A 20,270-nucleotide genomic window follows, 5' to 3' on the forward strand; every position below is an offset into this window, starting at 1 on the left:
GCCAAGGGGGCCATCGAGCGCGTTCCTGGGCCAGATGTAGGGTGTGGTTGCTACTCCCACTACTTTCTGGTACCCAAGAAGGGCAAAGGGGGCCTACGCCCTATCTTGGACCTACGGAACGTCAACGGCTTCCTCCGGAAGGAGAAGTTCAAGATGCTGACACTGGCTCAGGTCCTGGCTGCCCTGGACCCAGGAGACTGGATGGTAGCGTTGGACTTGCAGGACGCTTATTTTCATGTCCCCGTCCTGCCTGCCCACCGGCGCTACCTGCGGTTCATGGTGGGCCACGAGCACTTTCAATTTACCGTGCTCCCCTTCGGCCTTACCAGCGCCCCACGGGTGTTCACGAAAATGATGGCGGTGGTCGCAGCTCATCTGCGCAGGTTAGGGGTTTCAGTCTTCCCCTACCTCGACGACTGGTTGTTGAAGGCGGGCTCGCCCCAGACAGTCGTCAGCCACCTCCAGACGACGGCAGACCTCCTGCACCAGCTGGGGTTCTCCATCAATGTGCCGAAGTCACACCTGTGTCCCTCTCAGAAGCTCCTCTTCATCGGAGCGGTTCTGGACTCGGCGCGGTTTCGGGTTTATCCGCCCGAACAGCGGGTCCGGGATATTCAGGCTCGGATTCCCATCTTTCAGCCGTTATCCCGGGTTTCGGTCAGGTTGACGCTGCGGCTTCTGGGGCTGATGGCCTCCTGCATCCTACTGGTGCATCACGCCAGGTGGCGGATGCGGGCTCTGCAGTGGGACCTGAAGTTTCAGTGGGCCCAGCATCAGGGCAACCTATCCGACCACGTCCTGATCTCGGAGGGCACTGCGAGACAGCTGCAGTGGTGGCTTATGGACCGCGATTGGGTCAGCGGCAGATCCCTCTCCCTTCCCCAACCGGAGCACGTAGTTATCCAGTATTAGGGGTGTCTTTCATAGATTCACATGCCTGAATCATTCCCCGTCGTCGAGACGGGAGCCTCCGGTACATAAAAAAGTAATGTCCTATAGACATACATAGAGAAAATAGGCCTAAGGGTCTCACCGTAGTAGCCTTTCTTTGTCCTTATGCAAAAAGGACCAAACTCTCACAGTCAGCCAATCAGCTCCGACCTCCCTCTAGAACCTTCCTGGGAGGAGCCTCAGTCCCTCAGATTTTCTACCGCACGTTGTGCTAGGGAGTCTCCAGCCTGAGCTCTTCTCAGGATTCCTTATAACTCATCTACTTCCTTTGAAAAGTGAATCTTCATTCTACAATCTTCAAGGACTACTTCAGTAACACTTTGAGGCAGTAAGTGTTTGCTTTCCACTGCTTTCTTCGATGTCTGAATCCCAGAAGAAAGCCCTTTTCAGGGCCTGCTCTTCATGTGGGAAGAAAAGGCTCCATGTGGATGATAAGCATACCTTATGCTTATATTGCCTTTATCCGGACCACGTCCCGGCAGACTGCAAAATATGTAGGTCTTTCCCTAGGAAGACCGTGAGAGACAGGGAAGGCCGCCTTCTCATCTGGCTCGACAGACTCAAGGACAGAGACACTCTGGAATCTTCCGAAGGTAGTGTCTCTAAAACCTCAGCAGTCTCTCAAAAGAGGCCAAGGGTAACTTCCCCTGGCCCCTCAGACACCCCTCCTAGGAAGACAGCCAAGAAGTCTTCAGAGGCAAGATCTACGACATCTTCTGTGTCTGTTAAGGATACTCAGACTTTTAAAAAGCCTGCTCAGGCCTCTAGCAGACCTCAGAGGACTACCTCAGTGACTACCACGGTCTCGACGACGTCAGCGTTGTCTCTTTCACCGTCGACGATAACATCTCCATCATCGTCATCGACAGGTAGGCCTATTTCCTCCATTCTACTGCTGAAATCGTCGACGACAAAGACCCTGTCGACGTCGAAAACTACTCCGTCGACGAAAACTACGCCGTCGACGAAGATAACGACGACGGCGTCGACGACGAACCCACCACCGACAGCCCCGACGACGACAGCATCGACGAGGGCATCGACGACGAAGACGTCGACGACGAAAACGTCGACGAGACCGACATCGACGACGGGCTCGCCGTCGACGAGTGCACCGACGACGCCCCGGTCGTCGACGACCAAATTGCCGTCTACGGAGATTCCGTCGACGAGGACCCTACCGTCGACGAAGGACTCCTCGTCGTCGACGATGTTAAAGACGTCGAAGGAGGACTCGTCGTCGACGAAGTTAAAGCTGCCGTCGACGGAGGACTCGTCGTCGACGAAGACACTTCCGGACACATGGAAGAAAACCAAGCTCGTGGAGGTGGCATCCCTCACGCTACCACCGTCGACGACGCCTTCGACAGCTTCCACCTCCAGTTCTGCGTTGGGCAAGTCTACTAAGCCGCATATTACGCCGGAGACCACGTCTCCAAGCAAAGTGGAGCTGCACCCACCTAACGAAATCTTCCAGAGTGAAGAATCAGAGGAGGATGACCACCTGGGCCCCGCTACTTCCATCTCGGACCTACATGTCAAGTGCCAAAGCACTGACGAGGAGGTAGAGGAATACTCCTACCAGGAGCACTCCGTCCACACTAAAGTCACCACGGAGGTTACCCCCATGATCTGCCTCCCTGCTGCTCTGGTGAACGACCTGAAATTCCTTGTACAGGATTACAAACAACGTTTCCCGGACGCTGACAGTAGAGATCAGCCACCTATCGTTCCTAACCCAGCGGCAGCCCCAAAACCGTCTCGACCTCCCCATCAGGCCCACCATGAAAGGATTCAACCTCAGGAGGTAGTGTCGTCTGACGATGAGGAGGAGGAAGAATTGGAGGAAGGAGAGGTCCAGGAGGCCCACTCTTCCCATGATGAGAAGGATGAATATGTGGCGTCCTCACCAGCATCGCCCCAACCGCGCCATGCGGACTCGCCGCCGGTAGACATAGGCGGCTTCCATAAAATTGTGGAAAGAGCGGCGAAGAGATTCCATATGACTATCGAATCAACAGAGACTGAATGCTTCCTACACGATTTTAAGGAGCAGACTCAAAAGACGACGAAATCTATTCCAATAATAGAATTTCTATGGGAACAAGGCAAGAAGATAATGCTGACGCCCGCTTCTGTGTCTGCGGTTGTTCCGCGCTTAGACAAAAAATACAAAGCCCCACTGTCTGCAGCGGTTTGCTTAAATGGGCACCCTAAACCGGATTCAGTGGTCACACAAGCGGCCCAGAAACACTCACGCAACCCTTCCTCCCCGCTGTCCGCTCCTCCGGACAAAGAAGGAAGAAAACTGGACACGATCGGCAAAAGGTTCACCACGACTTCGGCCATGACCGTCAAGGTAGCCAACTCCATTGCCTTATTGGGGCGTTATAATCGCCAACTCTGGGAAGACATAGCCCCATATTTGTCAGACCTGCCGGACTCGGTCCATGGGGAAGTCCAGGCTCTACTAGTGGAGGGTCAATCTTCGGCTGCCGAAATTATTGACTGTGCTATCGATGCAGCCATGACTGGCTTTCGTCAACTTGCTGGAGCTGCCGTCCTACGCCGTCAAGGATGGCTTAAAGCGACGTCCTTCCGCCAGGAGGTGCAGTCCAAGGTCTTGGACATGCCCTTCGATGGCCAGCACCTTTTTGGGTCCAAAATCGATGAGGCATTGCAAACCATGAAGAAGGACACGGATACGGCAAGGGCTCTGGGTACCTTACAGTCCCGAAACCAGTCCTTTCGAGGCAACAGATCTAGAGGACAGTCCTCGTATCGAGGTTCCTATCAGAATAGGTCCTCGTACTCCTATTCTAACAAAGGTCAATACCAACACAACTCCCACTTCTTTCTTGTACACCAGAAAGAGGACAAGTGGCGGCCCATTCTGGACCTCCGAGCGCTCAACGTCTTCCTACGAAGCCAATCGTTCAGGATGGTGACGATTCAAGAAATACTAGGCATTCTAGAAAGAGGGGATTTCATGACCTCCTTGGATCTCCAGGATGCCTACTACCACATTCCCATCCTCAAGTGTCACAGAAAATCCCTGAGGTTCGAGGTGGCAGGGCACCATTATCAATTCAAGGTACTACCATTCGGCCTCAAATCCGCGCCACGGATTTTCACGAAGTGCCTTGCACCAGTGGCAGCTTTCCTGCGTCAAATGGGTCACCAGGTCTTCCCCTACCTAGACGACTGGCTGGTGAAAGCACCCTCGGAGGAAGACGCAGCCACATCCTCCAACGCCTGCACAAATCTTTTTCAGAGGCTGGGATTAACCCTCAATCTCAAGAAATCCTGTGTCGTCCCTACGACAAAAATTACATTCCTCGGAGCAACTTTGGACACAGAGTGTGCGAGAGCCTTTCCCTCGAAGGAAAGGACAGACAAGATATTGTCCCTGGCCACGGCTGTGGCGAACAGGACAAACCTGAAGGTCAGGACCTATACATCCCTCCTGGGCATGATGTCCTCCTGTATACTCCTCGTCCCTCACTGCAGACTCAGAATGCGCCCGTTGCAGGAGGCGCTCGCGAGCCAATGGACTCAAAGTACTGGCTCTTTCGAAGACACTGTCTGGATAACACCCAAAATGACCAAGAGTCTAACCTGGTGGAGGAGTCGCAACAATCTGACCGTAGGACTATCATTTCTCCTTCCGGCAACACCTCTGGTGATCACCACGGACGCTTCCCTGGAGGGATGGGGAGCTGTCCTTCAGGACCTTCGGATCAGCGGCAAATGGGAAACTCAGGAAAAACAGCTTCATATAAATCTTTTGGAGCTGAGAGCCGTGTATCTAGCGCTACAGGCCTTTCTACCACGCATCCGGCACTCCCCAGTGCTCGTCAAAACGGACAACACCACGACAATGCACTATCTCAACAAACAGGGAGGAACGCGTTCGCTCTCTCTATCACGCGAATCGCAGAAGATCTGGAACTGGCTAGTGCTGCAGGGAATCGCACTCAAGGCCGCCTATGTGCCGGGCAAGGAAAATACCATCGCCGACGCCCTAAGCAGGCAACGATCACTCTCCCACGAGTGGGAACTGAGCGACAGCGCGCTGACTCACATCTTCTCTCAATGGGGAGTCCCAAGAATCGACCTGTTTGCCACCAAGGGGAACGCCAAATGCCCAAGCTACGCAAGCTGGCATCCCCAACAAGGATCGCTGGGGAATGCCTTTTCCATCGGTTGGTCCAGCGTGTTTGCTTACGCTTTTCCTCCGTTTCCCATGATCCCGAGGCTCCTCAGGAAGATGAAGGCGGAGCCCTGTACCCTGATCCTGATTGCCCCGTACTGGCCGAGACAACACTGGTTCTCGGATCTACTTCGGCTCTCTATCAAGACACCGATTCGTCTGCGACAGCACCCGAACCTCCTGACGATGTCCAAGGGGCAGGTGCAACACCCGAACCTGCCATCGCTCAGCTTATCGGCCTGGCTCCTGAGCACAGAGAGTTCGGTGGCCTAAATATCCCGCAGGACTGCAGAGATATACTGGCAAAAGCGAGAGCAGACAGTACCAACAAAACCTACTCTCTCAAATGGAAAAGATTCTGCATTTGGTGTTCGGCCCAAGGCCTGCAACCGCTGTTAGTCACTCCTGAACAGCTATTGCCATACCTGCTGCACTTGGCACGATCAGGACTGGCACATGCGTCCATAAAAGTCCACCTAGCAGCTATATCGAGGTTCACCAGAACTTTCACGGGACCTTCCCTGTGGTCCAATCGACTTGTCAAACAATTCCTGAAGGGACTTTATAGATCCTTTCCGAGGCCTCGGAAAGTCCCCCCAATGTGGCATCTGAACCTAGTTCTCAACCAACTTATGAGGCATCCCTTTGAACCCATTCATCGGGCATCCATCAAACACGTCTCATGGAAAACTGCGCTCATGCTCGCTCTAACATCGGCCAGGAGAGTGAGCGAACTTCAAGCCCTGTCCATTCAGGATCCATACCTGCAATTCAGACAGGACAGAGTGCTGTTAAGACCGAACCCAAAGTTCATACCGAAAGTGCCTTCGGACTTTCATCTCAATGAGCCAATAGTCCTTAGGTCTTTCTTTGCAAACCCTTCCCCCGCAGCCGAAAGAGCACTCCATTCTTTAGACCTCAAGAGATGTCTAAAGTTCTATCTGGATAAAACCAAAGACTTCAGAAAATCTTCACAACTATTCGTGGCATACAGCAATCCAAGAATGGGCCTGCCTCTCACGAAGCAAAGCATCTCGAGATGGATTTCCTCGGCGATTGCGTTCTGTCATACCAAGGCCGGACGGCCTTTGACTGATCGTGTCACTGCACATTCCACCAGGGCGATGTCCACATCAGCAGCACTTTTCGCTGGAGTGCCGATCCTGGACATATGCAGAGCGGCGACCTGGAAGTCACCGCACACCTTCTCCAGACACTACTGCCTGGATCTCGAACTTCAGAAGGATGCAGCAGTGGGCCAGGCGGTGCTACGCCATCTCTTTCAGTGAGGTGAGCCTTCCCTCATCCCGCCTTCCAGGTATGCACATTCTCTGCTATTGTGATGCTCTGCTTATGCTGTCTTTTTACATGCTATAGTACAATGTGTACATTGTCTAACATGCCTGCAGGGCACCTTTCCATCACGAATGTGCATGTCTAATTGCTAGCTACTCTGATTCAGGCATGTGAATCTATGAAAGACACCCCTAATACTGGATAAGAACTGCGTTACTTACCTGTAACAGCAGTTATCCAGTATTGGTGTCTTTCATAGATTCACATGCAACCCTCCCGCCTCCCCTGGGAAGTCTCACATCCCTTCTCACAATGTTACGCCTAACTAACTGAGTGCGTACGAAAATCTGAGGGACTGAGGCTCCTCCCAGGAAGGTTCTAGAGGGAGGTCGGAGCTGATTGGCTGACTGTGAGAGTTTGGTCCTTTTTGCATAAGGACAAAGAAAGGCTACTAAGGTGAGACCCTTAGGCCTATTTTCTCTATGTATGTCTATAGGACATTACTTTTTTATGTACCGGAGGCTCCCGTCTCGACGACGGGGAATGATTCAGGCATGTGAATCTATGAAAGACACCAATACTGGATAACTGCTGTTACAGGTAAGTAACGCAGTTCTTGTGACGGACGCGTCCCTCCAGGGCTGGGGAGGCCACTTGGGAGAGGCAGAGATCAGAGGCCTCTGGTCTCCGGCGGAGACCCGGCTCCACATCAACCTGTTGGAGCTCAGGGCGATTCGTCTGGCACTGAAGGCATTCCTCCCCTCTGTCCGGGGGAGTGTAGTGCAGGTGTTCACGGACAACACCACCGCCATGTGATACTGCAACAAACAAGGCGGGGTGGGGTCGTGGATCCTTTGTCAAGAGGCTCTTCGCCTTTGGCAATGGCTGGAACGCCAGGGCGTGACCCTGGTGGCTCAACACCTGGCAGGTTCTCTGAACGCCAGGGCGGACGAGCTCAGCCGTCGGTGCATGATGGATCACGAATGGCGTCTGAACTCGGGCGTGGCGCAAGGCCTCTTTCAGCGATGGGGAGAGCCTTGGTTAGATCTATTCGCCACCGAAGAGAACGCGCAATGTCATCAGTTCTGCGCGTTGGAATTTCCAAGGCGGCACTCGCTCGGAGACGCTTTTCGTCGTGAGTGGAGTTCCGGTCTGTTGTACGCCTTTCCGCCTATACCACTTCTGCCCAGAGTGCTGAAGAAGATCAGGCGCGACCGGGCCCAAGTCATCCTTGTGGCTCCGGACTGGGCTCGAAGGTACTGGTATCCAGAGCTACTCAGTCTGTCAGTCGATCCCCCGGTTCGTCTGCCTCTTCAGGAGGACCTTCTGTCGCAGCAGCAGGGGACGGTCCTCCACCCGAACCTGTCCAGTCTCCACCTCCATGCTTGGAGATTAAGCGGCGACAGTTGAGGCCATTTGACTTGCCTCCTGAAGTCTGTAACATAATTCTGGCAGCCAGGCGTCCCTCCACAAAGTCGGTATACGCCTGCAGGTGGGACAGATTTGTGGCATGGTGCACAGCAAAGGCTGTGGATCCTCTTTCTGCCCCTCTTTCTGAGGTTCTTCTCTTCCTTCTTTCTCTTGCCCAGCAGGGCTCTGCTCTGGGCACTATCAAGGGCTACCTTTCTGCCCTTTCAGCCTTTCAGCCTTTCTCAGGCTACCTGATCAGCCTTCTTTGTTCAAGTCCCCTATTGTAAACAGATTTCTTAAGGGCATCACTCACACGTTTCCTCCTGTTCCGTTTGTGATGCCTCAGTGGGACTTGAACCTGGTTTTAACATTCCTGATGTGCGCTCCCTTTGAGCCACTTCACAACTGTCCTCTTCGCCTTCTGACTTTGAAGACTACTTTCCTGGTTGCCATCACCTCTGCCAGGAGAGTGAGTGAGCTCCAGGCTCTTTCTTGTACTCCACCTTTCCTTTCTGTCCATCCGGACAAAGTGGTGCTTCGTACCAAACCTTCTTTCCTGCCCAAGGTTGTCCCGGCCTTTCACATCAGGCAGTCTATCACCTTGCCAACCTTCTTCCCGCCACCGCATCCCTCTAAAGAGGAAGAGCGGCTCCACCGTCTAGACCCAAAACGTGCGCTCTCATTTTATCTGGATCGCACACGCCAGTTCCGGGTGGATGACCAACTCTTTGTTGGTTACGTGGGCGCTAAGAAGGGGAAAGCGGTGCACAAGAGGACCATCTCCCGGTGGATCATCTTGTGTATCCAGGCATGCTACTCCTTGGCTAGGAAGGAGCCCCCTGCTGGATTGCGGGCTCATTCTACCCGAGCCACGGCGACTACCACTGCCCTGGGCAGGGGTGTGCCCTTACAAGACATCTGTCAGGCAGCTACGTGGGCATCGCTGCACACGTTTGCAAGACACTACTGCCTGGACAGTCAAGTCCGGAGGGATGGCTTCTTTGGCCGTTCCGTCCTCCAGGACTTTCTGGTGTGATTATTGGTTCGCAGACCCTCCACCGGGGTTGGTATTGCTGGGGTATCTATTCTAAGGTAAGGAATCTAATACTAACTAATGTCTCTTACAGATATATCGTTACACAAGTAGTAACTTGTGCTTTACCTACGGAAACATGGTCTTCACTAGAACTACCTACTGGCAACCGCCAGTGTATGTATGTATGTATGTATGTATGTGTTAGTGTTTGTATGTATATATATATATATATATATGTGTGTGTGTATAAATGTATGTATGTGTGTGTGTGTATATATATATATATATATATATATATATATATATATATATATAAAACACATATATATTTTCAAAGATTTTGCACAGTCCACTGGAAGAAAAAATTACAAATGTTTGCTTTTTTGTATCTTATAAATGAATATGATGCATGCCTTTCCTTATGCACCTGTGGAACGGAGGGTATTTAGTGGTGAACGTCCATATTTCTTCACTGTGTTTGTTTCTAAGCTAGAAAACAGGTAGTGGTTGTTGGAGGATGTTCCCATAAGCCTGAGTGGCAAGACCGGAGTTGGGGATGGTGGCAGCAAAAAGGAGGAAGAATTATGATATTGCATCTTTGCTTCCAGGGCAGTATGGCAAGAACTTGATGATGCTGATAAAGATACCACAGGTATAGTATCTGCTATTATCAGAGCAGATTCATATCCAAGCCGATAAAGGTATGAAGAAAAGTGCACAAAGTTAGAAGGCTCCAATTTCCCTTATGCTTCAAGCCTTACGAATTTAAGCTAGGACAGGTAAACCTGCCTGGAATCCGGCAATCAAAACTATAGTCTCCCTGAATGTAAAAGGGCTAAATTACCCAGTCAAGCGCAGAGAAATCTTTGATTATCTGGCCAAGTCCAATGGCCAAGGTAACATTCGGGTCAAGGCGTATCGCGTTAGATGGACGGCGTGATCCTGCTGAATAGGAAAAATTCCGGGCAGGTCCCCCGCCTTGAACTCATGATGCAAGATGCATCAATTTTAAAAACTATCACGATCTAGGAAATTCTTGATGATCGCAGTGGTGAACCGTGAGTTTTGCCATCACTGAATGACCAGAGGTTAGGATACGCCTTAGCGTGCGTATACCGCCATGGTCTTCCTTTAATTGGTCCTGATGAAAGCTTTGCAGACAATGCACGTATAAGCAGAAACATGTTGACCGTTCTTCACGTTCTTAATGAATAGGATCCTCCTGGCTACACTTACTAGCAAGTAAAGATACGCCACCAGTTTTTAGTAGTAACCAAATCGCCTGGAATAAATTATTTTATAGGTAGTATTTGGTAACTTTTTAAATTCACACACCTCCCCTTCCACACAATTAACCAGCTCCGCTGCAGTTGCAGGCGTTGTAGCACACCAGGGAAGCATTCGGCTTCCGTGGTGGGGACCCCGTGATGAAGCATGTCACCACCAGGTTGGTGAGTGAGGGTCCTTAAAACAAAATTTGTCTGTGTCCCTTTAACTTTAGCTGCTGTATGTAGCCACTCTTTCGTTGTTTTGTGTAGATTTACCCTGGGGGACTAAGAGTGCTATTTTCCCTCGCTCTCTAGTTGTTTTGAATAACAAGTCCAAGGGCGACATCATTCTTCTTCAGGAAACGAAACTCTCAGAGGCGGACGTAGGCTTTATTAAACACAACTGTATCTCCTGCTCACCTACAGTCCATAAGAAGCAAGCATTGAAAATGCAATAGGTCTCGCCTTTTATTAAGTTAAAGCCATTTGCTTTGCTATACAATACCATTAGCAAAGCAAGTGGCTTTAACTTAATCAAAGGCGAGACCTAGTGCATTTCAAGGTGTTGCAGATATTGCCAGGGTGGGATGTTATTTTCTGTTGCTGAAGAGGTGGGGAATTTCTTGACTATATTGAAAAGTTCCTTGCCGTTGTTGGAGCTGTCATTCTTGCAGGTGGCTAGGGCGGTCTTCCTGGAGTTTTTCAGGATGTGGCGGTAGTGGTTAAGGGCAGCTCTGAAGAGTATCCAGTGCTTGAGGATCTTGAGGGTGTTTTTAAATTGCAGCAGCACCAGAGCCCATGACACACTGGCTGTGCTCCCGCGACCGTCTGCAGGTCGGGCGGCAACTGTGCTCATCTGGTATCTTTGCCAGTGACTGTAGCCACGGAGCTCAGAGGACAGCCAGAGAGTGGATGAGGGTTGCTTGTGAACCAGTACAGCCCCCTCCAAGCCATCGCTGCAGAGTCACAGGTACATTAGATTAAGGTCACCTCAATGAAGTGTTTACTCCCCAGCACCAGTCACCATCGGGATCTTCCAACTGTTTCCCGCCCTGAGCACCAGCAACTGAGGGATAAAATCTCTACGGGACAAGTCCAGGGACCCCCCCTCTGTGCCAAGGGCTCGTGTATTCTCCAGGACACTGCAACCAGTGGAGACGCCTTGGTAATCCAAAACCATGGCACGGTCTCTGACACCCAACAGGTAACCACCTACATGGACTGTCCAACTAATGACGATAAAGTATATCCACGCCGCTCCCCCCGAACACCCCCTCCCCCCAATGCTGTCACACTTTACCACCATTACATGCACATGTTTCCTGCTATGGGGTTGTAAACCAGCACCCGAGTGGGCCCTCTCTCTGCATTCAAGGGACAGAAGGTTCTAATCCTGTTAGCGTTACATGTGCTGATTAACATGTGAATGACACAGAAGCCAATAGCTGAGACCTCTTGCCCTCTCTGCCATAAGCTGTGCACAGAGGTCTCGGTCCTCACTGGTTGCTTTGTACAGGCACAAGAAAGAAAGCACATTCTGAAAGGAAAGTCCGGAATACAAGGTTGATTCTAGCATAATTTAACTATTGTGGCCATAATAACATCTTAAGCTAGTTCTGGCGTTTGTCGAACATACTGCATTCTGGGAATTGTAGTTTATATTTAACATTGTAAGTATTTACAGAGATCACATTTGCTGTTGGCTAAACAATAAACTAGGGCTGGTCAAATATACTTGCCAACTATAACCAGGTGTGGCAGTAGACCCGACTTTGCCATTGGCCACGCTTCTACTGTTCGCGAATAGCGAACTGACGCTAATAATAAATGGTCTCAAGCACACTGAAAGCATTTCCCTGGTGCAGGTGCCCCTGCTTTGATGCATGCAACTGGACCTGCAGTTTGACCCTAGCTAATTTCCGTAGTTTTCGTCCAACGACAGCCAATCAGACACAGCGAGAGGGAAGGAAGCGAGGCAGAGCACAGACCGAGGCCTGCCCTGGGATTTAACTCCCCTTTACAAACCCCAGCAGTGGAGAGCTTCGCTAATGGGCTTGATGTAAGGGCTGGAAGGAGTCGGGGGACGTGCAGCCACAACACCCCCAGCTAACTAAAAACACACCCACACCTCCACCCACACTTCCAAACACACACACTTCCAAACACACACACTTCCAAACACACACACTTCCAAACACACACACTTCCAAACACACACACTTCCAAACCCACACACTTCCAAACCCACACACTTCCAAACCCACACACTTCCAAACCCACACACTTCCAAACCCACACACTTCCAAACCCACACACTTCCAAACCCACACACTTCCAAACCCACACACTTCCAAACCCACACACTTCCAAACCCACACACTTCCAAACCCACACACTTTTCCACACACTTTTCCACACACTTTTCCACACACTTTTCCACACACTTTTCCACACACTTTTCCACACACTTTTCCACACACTTTTCCACACACTTTTCCACACACTTTTCCACACACTTTTCCACACACTTTTCCACACACTTTTCCACACACACTTCCACACACACTTCCACACACACTTCCACACACACTTCCACACACACTTCCACACACACTTCCACACACACTTCCACACACACTTCCACACACACACACTTCCACACACACACACTTCCACACACACACACTTCCACACCCGCACACACTTCCACACCCGCACACACACACCCGCACACACACACACACCCGCACACACACACACCCGCACACACACACACACCCGCACACACACACACCCGCACACACACACACACACACACACACACACACACACACACACACACACACACACCCGCACACACACACACACACCCGCACACACACACACACACACACCCGCACACACACCCGCACACACACCCGCACACACACCCGCACACACACCCGCTTTTGTCAGAATCTGATCTCCCACAGATGGTGAACTCTTCGGAAGGAAGTGTAAATATGGGGAAATTAGACAGTGGCGCGCGAGAGCCCTGCCAGGCCCCATTACACACCCCAGCCAGCCGAGTGAGACCGAAAACTGCACATCTGCATGAGCTCTGTGACATGCGACGCGTGGGCTGTGAGGAAGGCGCTGTGGGGCTGAGGAGGAGAGGGGGTCAGCGCCAGGGATCTGCGAGGGGTTAAAGGTTGGTGGGGACCACTGCCATCCCGACCCATCCGATGTGTGACTTATTCCGACGTCTCAGCAGACCTGCCCGTTGCATTCTGGTACTTGTGGTTCCGCACGCAACAATGTATGTATGGGCTGAAAATAATGTGTACTATTTCTTAAAGACACATTCCGGGCTGAGCTTGGAGTTGCACATGTCATGGGGCTTCTTGGCATCTAAGGGGCGGTGCAGGCAGGGTAGAAGTGGGTGGGTAATCTGTCTTTTGCTGGTTCTCTATTCACATCTCTGTCCAGGCCTCTGTCACCATCGGTTAGTTCTCCCCAGATCACGCCTGCCTGTCTCTTCTCCACTTGAAAACTCCAAACCATGTGTCTGCTGTGGAAATACCTTTACTCCCGTCTCCCCTTCTACAGCATGGCGAATAAGAACTACATAATAGGAAATAGACGCGCCTTTCCAGGGAGGTATACACCGCACTTTGCGCCTTGAAGAATTAAGCCAGCTTTTACAGCACGTAATGAAGATATTGATGTAGCGCAAACAGCAAATCTTAGCGCCTCTTCACTCCGAGAACCGTTCTCGTTAGGACACAAGACAAGTATTATGTCATCAACCTTCAAAAGATGAAAGACTGAGTCAACATGCCGTCATTGTGAGCCGCAGGTTACAGAAATTACCGTACAAGGTGCACGTCCTGCTGAATTATCTAGATAGCATTTCGATGTGAGATGTAAAACAACTGTTTGAATTTCACTTTGTTCCACGTTCTATATTTTTAAAGCATCCCCCGTTCCTCTAAAGCAATGGGATTTGTTATAAAAATAATCATGTGCGCTAATCATCTCCAGCGTACCAATATGGTTTACAACGCTACCATAGCTCTCCCCGCCCGCCCCAGGATCACCTCTACTTGTCTGCCCTCCGCAACTTCAAACACTATCGAAACAAGCTTTCGCCATTGCGGAAAAGCTTTCTCCTTAATGGGGAAAAAAGTGCCTACAATGACTAATGAAGGAGAGAGTGTTGCGCCGCGAATAAAAGATCCAATCCCAGGGTGCGTGGCTAAAAGGAGAAAGGGTGGCAACAATTAGGGATTGACATGCCTTCAGTGCAATCATTGCACTGCCTTTGGCATAATTCGTGACGCAAAACGACGCGCACAAATCAACGCTAATGGCGAAGCTTGAACAAGGCTTCTGTAATTGTATTGATTCCAAGAAGCCTCGTATGACGAGGGCAGCACATGCGCTGCCTAAGTCAGGCCGAGACCTAAAAAGGAGTCCTTACTCTTACAGCCAGAAAATCCAATATTTCCACTGTCTGACACACATATGATGAAGTAAGGATATTAGTCACACACCTGAAAAGAGGTGACAAGTCCATTCATGTCCTCAACATTTACCGCCCTAACTCCGATGAGCCCAGCTTCTGGGAAAAGATCTTGAATACAATCGAGAGCTTCCCCCAAGATGATCTCATCATAGTTGGCGGAGACTTCAATTTGCCTTTAGATCCACTCATTGACCGTCAATCCAAATGTAGATATCAACCAATACGCTCACACAAAATCTGCTCGAAGTTTAATCTTAGAGACTCATGGCACCTCCAACACCCCGACACAAGGGATTATACGTTTTATTCAGCCCCGCATAATTCCTATACTAGGATTGATAACATTTTTATTTCAGGCGCATTCACACATTTTATAGACCAAACGGACATAGCCCCTATACTAGTATCAGACCACTCTTGCATTAACACAAAACTAGCTGGTACTCATTCCATTCTCACTCCTAAAAGGTGGCGTTTCAATGAGGAAGTACTCACTAACCCAGCTGACAAAGAAAAGATCTACTCGGCTATTCACAAATACATTAAATATAATGATCTCCCAAACACAGATGCATTCACATTGTGGGACTCTCTAAAGGCGAACATCAGAGGGGTCATCATTGGAATTAAGGCACGAATCAATAAAAAATTAGACTCAGAATTAGAGTCATTGGAGAAAGAAATCAAACTCCTAGAAACTTCCCACGCGAGGGCATTAGACAATAAAGATACGCTAGACCAACGTGTTAAGAAAAAATATGAATATAATAAAATTGTCAGTAAGCGAGCGGGAGTGTGGATCAACAAATTAAAGGCACTGAAGCTCTGCGAAGGAAACGGGAGGGGCAAACTATTAGCCTCATACCTTAAACACAAACAGACAGTTCACGATTTCCTCGATCAAAGACTCTAATAATAACATTCAAACAAGACAAAAAGAGATCCTACAAGCCTTCCACTCCTTCTATGAAGATTTATATAAAAATAAATAATAAACTCGGAAGTATGTACTAGTTACTTAGACTCCCCTAAACCTACAGAGATTGACAGAATCCGAGAATACTGAACTAGGGAAACCCATATCTGAAAAAGAATTAACCACCTCGATCACCTCTCTCAAAAGCAACAAAGCCCCAGGCCCGATGGCTTCTCAGCTTCTTTCTACAAGACATTAGGTGGTTCCCTTCAGCCAACCTTATTGAAAGTATTCAATACCATTGCCAGAGAGGATCGTACATCGACTTCAATGAAAGAAGCTAATATCATTGTCATACTGAAGGAAGGGAAAGACCCTCTTTTACTCTGCTTTTTCTGCCCTCTGACAACCCCAGTTTTAAAGGTGCACAGGGCAGCGGGGGATGGCTAGGGTGGGCGGGAGTCAATTGGGATAACACAGGAGACCTGTAGAGGGGAGTTGGTGCGAGACGGAAGAGTGTCCTTGGGAATGGAGCTGGTGAGGAGGGGGAATTCAGTCACAGGAGTTGCTGGAGAGAGGAGCACAGGGGGTGGTGGTGAGTGAAGAACAGTTAAGGGGCAGAAAGGGTCAAATTGTGGGCTTTCGCGTCATAATTTAACTAGTTGAAGAATCACCAGCAAAATGTTTTTTAGGCATTTCTGAGGGGGCACTCAAGAAAATAAATAAACGGAAAGTACTGCCTGCTGCCAAGGGCGCCCCTTCCTAGAATATTGGGTGGGTCTTCTCATTTCCCCATCACTCCTAGTTTTGTTTCCCTTCGTTAATTGTTTTTCCTTCTTTCTTCTCCACCAGCTCCATTTCTTCCTTCCCCGTTCGATCTTTTCCTGTTTTCTTCAACCTTTTCCTCCCCATCTTACCTTTTATTTTATTTCTGTCTCGCCCTCACTCTTTCTCTCCTCTTTTTCCAATTGCAATAGTTTTTTCTTTCCCTGTCACCATCACCGTACTCAGTTCCTTTGCCTGCCCTGACCCCAACCTTTTAGCTTGAACATGGCATTCCTATGAAATTATATTTACGAGCTACTGCCTGCAGACTAAGGGTGACCCTAAAACTAGAGTTTTAGCCTAACCCAGCCTTGGCCACCGGGCCCGGACGACCACCCCCACCCACCGCCCTCATAGCTGCCGAAGTTGTGGTTCTCGATGCCACCTTCCATACTAGCTTATACCCCTTGCTAATGTTTTTCCACAGAAGGCGTGTTAGGGGTTCAGATCCCCCTGCACAGAAGCACTTCTGGCTATCACGTCCCTGAGTTGCTGATGTGAAAGGGTGGGATCCCTTGCAATCCATCGCTTCCGCATTGTATAGTGTGTGTACTGGAATCGGACCACACACTGTCACATTTTTCTCTGTACCAGGACTTATAGTGATTTTAATGCACACAGCTCATCGGAATCACAGTATGTACGTTATAGTTTGCTTTTTCCCTAAATCCCCAATTACTGTTACCTGGTAAGCGTCATAGTTCCCATTATACCTTCTTCCAATAACCTAAATATTCCTCTAAAGCACGATATCGCATCTGGCTTTACTTAAAACAATTCCACTCAAACTTCCTCATAAACACAAAGCAGCATTTATTTCTGTTTAAGAGCTGAGGCGCATCTTTTGAACAGGTGTAAGCAGTTCCTTAATTAATGTTCTGCTATACATCCATGTTTTCATACAATGCCTTGTAAATTGCTAAAAAAATCTCCCAAACTTTACTTCCCTATAAAGTATCTCTCCACAAGCCTCCCCACACTAGGTTCTTCGCTTTTTTCCTCTAACATTTTTATTTTTAGGTTTATTTTGCTGCGCAATACACTTAGTTGTGTTGTAAAAAAGATATATTTCAGTCTTTTTAAACAGAAAATTACATTTACAAAAACTGTGCCTCCCCAAAAATGTCCCTCTCCAACTAGCAGGAAACCTCCTGCCCAGCACTATATGTAACAAGCTGCACACAGTCTTCCACTTACTAGTAATTTTATTGTATTGTTTGTGCTATACATTGCTTTCATGACGAAAACACAGTATTTGTGGGTGGGTGTGTGTGGCTCTGGGTGGGTGTGTGTGTGTGTGTGTGTGTGTGTGTGGCTCTGGGTGGGTGTGTGGCTCTGGGTGGGTGTGTGTGTGGCTCTGGGTGGGTGTGTGTGTGGCTCTGGGTGGGTGTGTGGCTCTGGGTGTGTGTGTGTGTGGCTCTGGGTGTGTGTGTGTGTGTGGCTCTGGGTGTGTATGTGTGTGGCTCTGTGTGTGTGTGTGTGTGTGTGTGGCTCTGGGTGTGTATGTGTGTGGCTGTGTGTGTGTGTGTGTGGCTCTGGGTGTGTGTGTGTGTGTGGTTCTGGGTGTGTGTGCGTGTGTGGTTCTGGGTGTGTGTGTGTGTGGCTCTGTGTGTGTGTGGCTCTGTGTGTGTGTGTGTGGCTGTGTGTGTGTGTGGCTCTGGGTGTGTGTGTGTGGCTCTGGGTGTGTGTGTGTGGCTCTGGGTGTGTGTGTGTGGGGTAGTAATTGCTGTCTGCTGAGCTCGTCCGTAGGGTACAATAGGTCTCACATTTGCGAGAGATTAAGATAATGGCAATGTAAATGACAATGCCATTTATTTATCTGTTTTCAAAACTAATACATAAACACAAATTTTGTCATTTACAATGCCAATAGCTCTAACTTTTCCAAAGGCGAAACCATTGCATTGTAAATGCTTGTTTCAAATATTCTGTGCTTTTGGACTTAAAAAATAAATAAATTATGGTTTGTTTCTGGCCAGCCTGTGCTCGTTTCCAAGCAAGAGTGAACCTGTTTGAACATCTACATCACCAACCAGGTGACTGGCCCTTCTTCTGTGTGTCCCAGCCAAGCGTCTCTTGTGTTTTCTAGTATGTTGTCCTGTCAAACCTAATCACAATTTTCCTATCTTAATACCTTGTACTGGACATCAGCCACCCTGCGTTATGTTCTTTACCACACAAGTGAGTCCTACAAAACCATTCTGTTGCTGTTAAATAAGTTCATTCCGATTGTGCTTGGCAATGCTAAACAAAATCCCTTTCTCCATGGTCATTGAAGCAGCTTACATTTCTGATATCAATGTATGATTTGTGGAGATATGAACATTGTTGTGTGTTACATATCACAGATGGAAGATTCCGCTCTTTGCTAGGACTTACCACATAAGCAGCTGCAGTTGTATACACCTACTCAATAGGGGAGAGCAGCTTTAGATTCGGTAAACCTATGCCGAGAGGTGGTGGCTAGAATGCTTACGAAAGTCTCGGCCACTGCAGTCGCTTGAGACTGCATTCCAGACCATTTGTTTACATTCGCTCCAGACAGGCAAGCAATATGCAGATTAGTCTCAAGTCTGCTGCAGTAGTAAGAGTCCTGCCCGAACGTCTGGCTAGATCCCCCCTAGAAGGAACACATACAAATCGATTTCCTTTTCGGACACTACTGGGCATACGTCGCACTTGAAGCACCACTGAAACAAAAAGGTGATTAGTGGAATTTCTAAAACTGTTGCCCATATTATTGAGAGGATTTTGGTATTGTTGCATCACCAGAAAGTATCACCCAGCACGCCAGTTTTTAGTGGTTCACACTGAATGTTTTTCTGTTTTGCAGATGGAGTCTGGCGGAACAGTTTTAAGTACCAATTGGACAGATGTTGGAAAAAGAAAGGTGGATGTGAATCCCCCTGATGACATGGAGTGGAAAGAATATAATTGACAGATCTGCTTTCTGCATTTCATCACTTTGGGGGGATGAGGAAATGGGATATGAAATCCATGCACTGACCGGTTGTGGGAGGATTCTTTATCATGTTCACATTTGCTATTTACGTTCTTAAAAGTATGGCCAAAAGTTAAATTAGATTTGTCATTCTATTGAAAACTTCACATGACTCATTGTAAATGCGATCTAGCCATACATTTGGAGCAATTGTGCGTGGGGGTTGTGAAAGAACAGATGACTAAAATTACACTATTCAGTGGCCTTTTTTAATTGTGAAATTACTTTATTCGCCCAGTATTTCTATAAATGTGTAATTTATTAAAATTGGCAAACTTCCAGTCACAGTGATGCTTGAAATTGAAACAGCAGTGTTCAGATTTAAACTTTGGTTTTTATCTGATTAAAAACAAATTTGTAAATAAACCTTTTATATAAAGCTGTTATTGTATTAATATTTGGCGTATTTTTCATTTTTTTTGTTGTCAAATCTGTTTATTAACATTTTGAAAAGATAGCACAATACATTGGACATTACAACATTAATAGCCACGTAATGGGACGCGTCAGGTACACGTTTAAAGGCATATTGGCATATGGTTAAGAACTACAAGACCACCTACGAAGTGGTAATGAAGGATACCCGCCCCATACTGACAAGACTTATACTGTCAGGGCAGCCGCCCCGATGTAGGTCCATGTCTGTCCACGCGTCTAGTTATCGTGCATGAGCATAGGTGAGGGTGGATCTTCCCAGCTCCTGGTGTGTGCACAGAAATGTCTTTTATACAACAACTGTGATTAAACAATAAATAGAAAGTATAAGAAAACAATAGCGGCAAAATCCCATAGCGCAAGCACCTAGCAATTCGTCCCCCCACCCTTCCCTAGGCTACACCCCCCGTGC

General features: G+C 48.7%; 1 protein-coding gene across 1 annotated transcript in view; it reads left to right on the forward strand.

The window, feature by feature from the left end:
- The window catches only part of SUGT1 (SGT1 assembly cochaperone of MIS12 kinetochore complex), a 289,493-nt gene extending 269,691 nt beyond the window's left edge, over positions 1–19,802 (forward strand). Inside the window, exon 8 of the mRNA XM_078657403.1 lies at positions 19,256–19,802. Coding sequence (XP_078513529.1) covers positions 19,256–19,360 — 105 coding nt within the window. The 3' untranslated portion in view covers positions 19,361–19,802. The remainder of the gene's footprint in view (positions 1–19,255) is intronic.
- The last annotated feature ends 468 nt before the right edge of the window (positions 19,803–20,270 follow it).

This window comes from Lissotriton helveticus, chromosome 8, assembly GCF_964261635.1.
Source record: "Lissotriton helveticus chromosome 8, aLisHel1.1, whole genome shotgun sequence".
Lineage (NCBI taxonomy): Eukaryota > Metazoa > Chordata > Amphibia > Caudata > Salamandridae > Lissotriton > Lissotriton helveticus.